General features: G+C 45.1%; 1 protein-coding gene across 1 annotated transcript; it reads left to right on the top strand.

The window, feature by feature from the left end:
• Positions 1-6: 6 nt before the first annotated feature.
• Positions 7-1,523, top strand: LOC118407566 (the record flags this gene model as incomplete). Its single annotated transcript, XM_035808044.1, is given in 1 exon segment — positions 7-1,523. A coding segment is annotated over 1 exon segment (1,381 nt), but the record flags the coding sequence as incomplete, so codon positions are not given.

The raw sequence follows: 1,523 nt of genomic DNA on the forward strand, positions 1-1,523 counted from the left end.
GAGAGGAATCCAGTCAAGAGACGGAGGCGACTTCACCAAGGCTGCAGCACTCTGTAATGCAGCACTGGTAAGGTCAAGGGAAGAAGACAGAGAAGGTATCACACAAACAATTCAAGACATAACCAGGTCGTTTGTTAAGTACATGTTTAATAGCGACAGAACAATAAATGAAGATGACGTAGTGAAACACAAATTGATTTTGGAGGCAAATCGAGATTATGCACAAAAACAGATTAAACGAATTGAAGAAGAGGTTGACCCTTACAGTCTTGATGATGACGACCCGAAGATAAGGGAAGTGGAGGAGAAGAGAGCGGAAGCAATCAGAAGTTTATGTCAAACAACTATTGACCAGCGAAGAACGTTCATAGCCGACCTTGTAGATGAATGTATGAAGGTAATGGGCCCCCCTCCCTGTAAGTACGCCATGATAGGCCTGGGTTCACAAGCTACAGGTTTGGTAACTCCGTACTCCGATCTGGAATTCGCCATTTTGGTAGAGGAGGAAACAGATGGTAAAGTCAGGTATTTCCGCAATCTTACTCATTATCTGCACCTCAAAGTCATCAACCTGGGAGAAACCATTCTCCCAGCCATGGGGATCACGTCTCTAAATGATTTCTCCTCAGACGACCCACAGGACAACTGGTTCTACGACTCTGTCACACCGCGCGGGTTTGCGTTCGATGGAGCCATGCCGCATGCATGCAAGACTCCACTGGGCAGGGGTAAAACAGCTGAACTTATTCGAACCCCTGGTAGCATGGCTAAAGTTCTTACAGACGACCTGACGCTACACCTAAAAAAAGGCTACCATCTCGCGAGTATCTTGAACAACGTTTCTTTGATTACCGGAGAACAGGACTTAGTTGATGAACATTTGTCTCTATGTGAGCAGCAACTTCAGGAAGACTTGAGAAAAGCATCTCGTCTCATAGTGGAGACCATGTTGAAAGACGACAAGCAAATGGTTGGAAGTCAGTATCCGTCTGGCAAACTTCTGGACGTAAAAAAAGAAATCTACCGATTTTCTAGCCTTGCAGTGTCTTGTTGGGCACTACTTTGCGACATTCAGCCAACTACAATCTGGGAGACAATAGAGAAGATGCACCAGAACGGAGTCATCAGTAGTGAGAACGCGCATCACCTGATGGTGCTGGTCAGCATCTCAGCAGAACTGAGGCTGCGGACATACATGAACAACCGGGGGCAGGTGGAGAACATGTCAGCCTTATCGTCAATGTCTGTAGATGTGGATTCAAATTCAAACATTGAGGAGAAAGTACAGAAAGTGTTTTACTTATCAAAGTCAAAGCAGCTGATGAGATACTACAACACAGCAATACCATTAAAGGATTTTATCTCCCACCTTGCTGATGGTCACTCGCCGAAAGTGTCGCCGCTTCTCTTTGACAATTCTTTAAGACTACAGGCGGATGTGTACAAAAGTTTGTGTGATTACAAGAAATCCCAAGCATTTGCAGAAATGATACTACAGGGTGATCAGTTGAAATATGGTGCCG

Source organism: Branchiostoma floridae, unplaced genomic scaffold, assembly GCF_000003815.2.
Source record: "Branchiostoma floridae strain S238N-H82 unplaced genomic scaffold, Bfl_VNyyK Sc7u5tJ_1421, whole genome shotgun sequence".
Taxonomy (NCBI): domain Eukaryota; kingdom Metazoa; phylum Chordata; class Leptocardii; order Amphioxiformes; family Branchiostomatidae; genus Branchiostoma; species Branchiostoma floridae.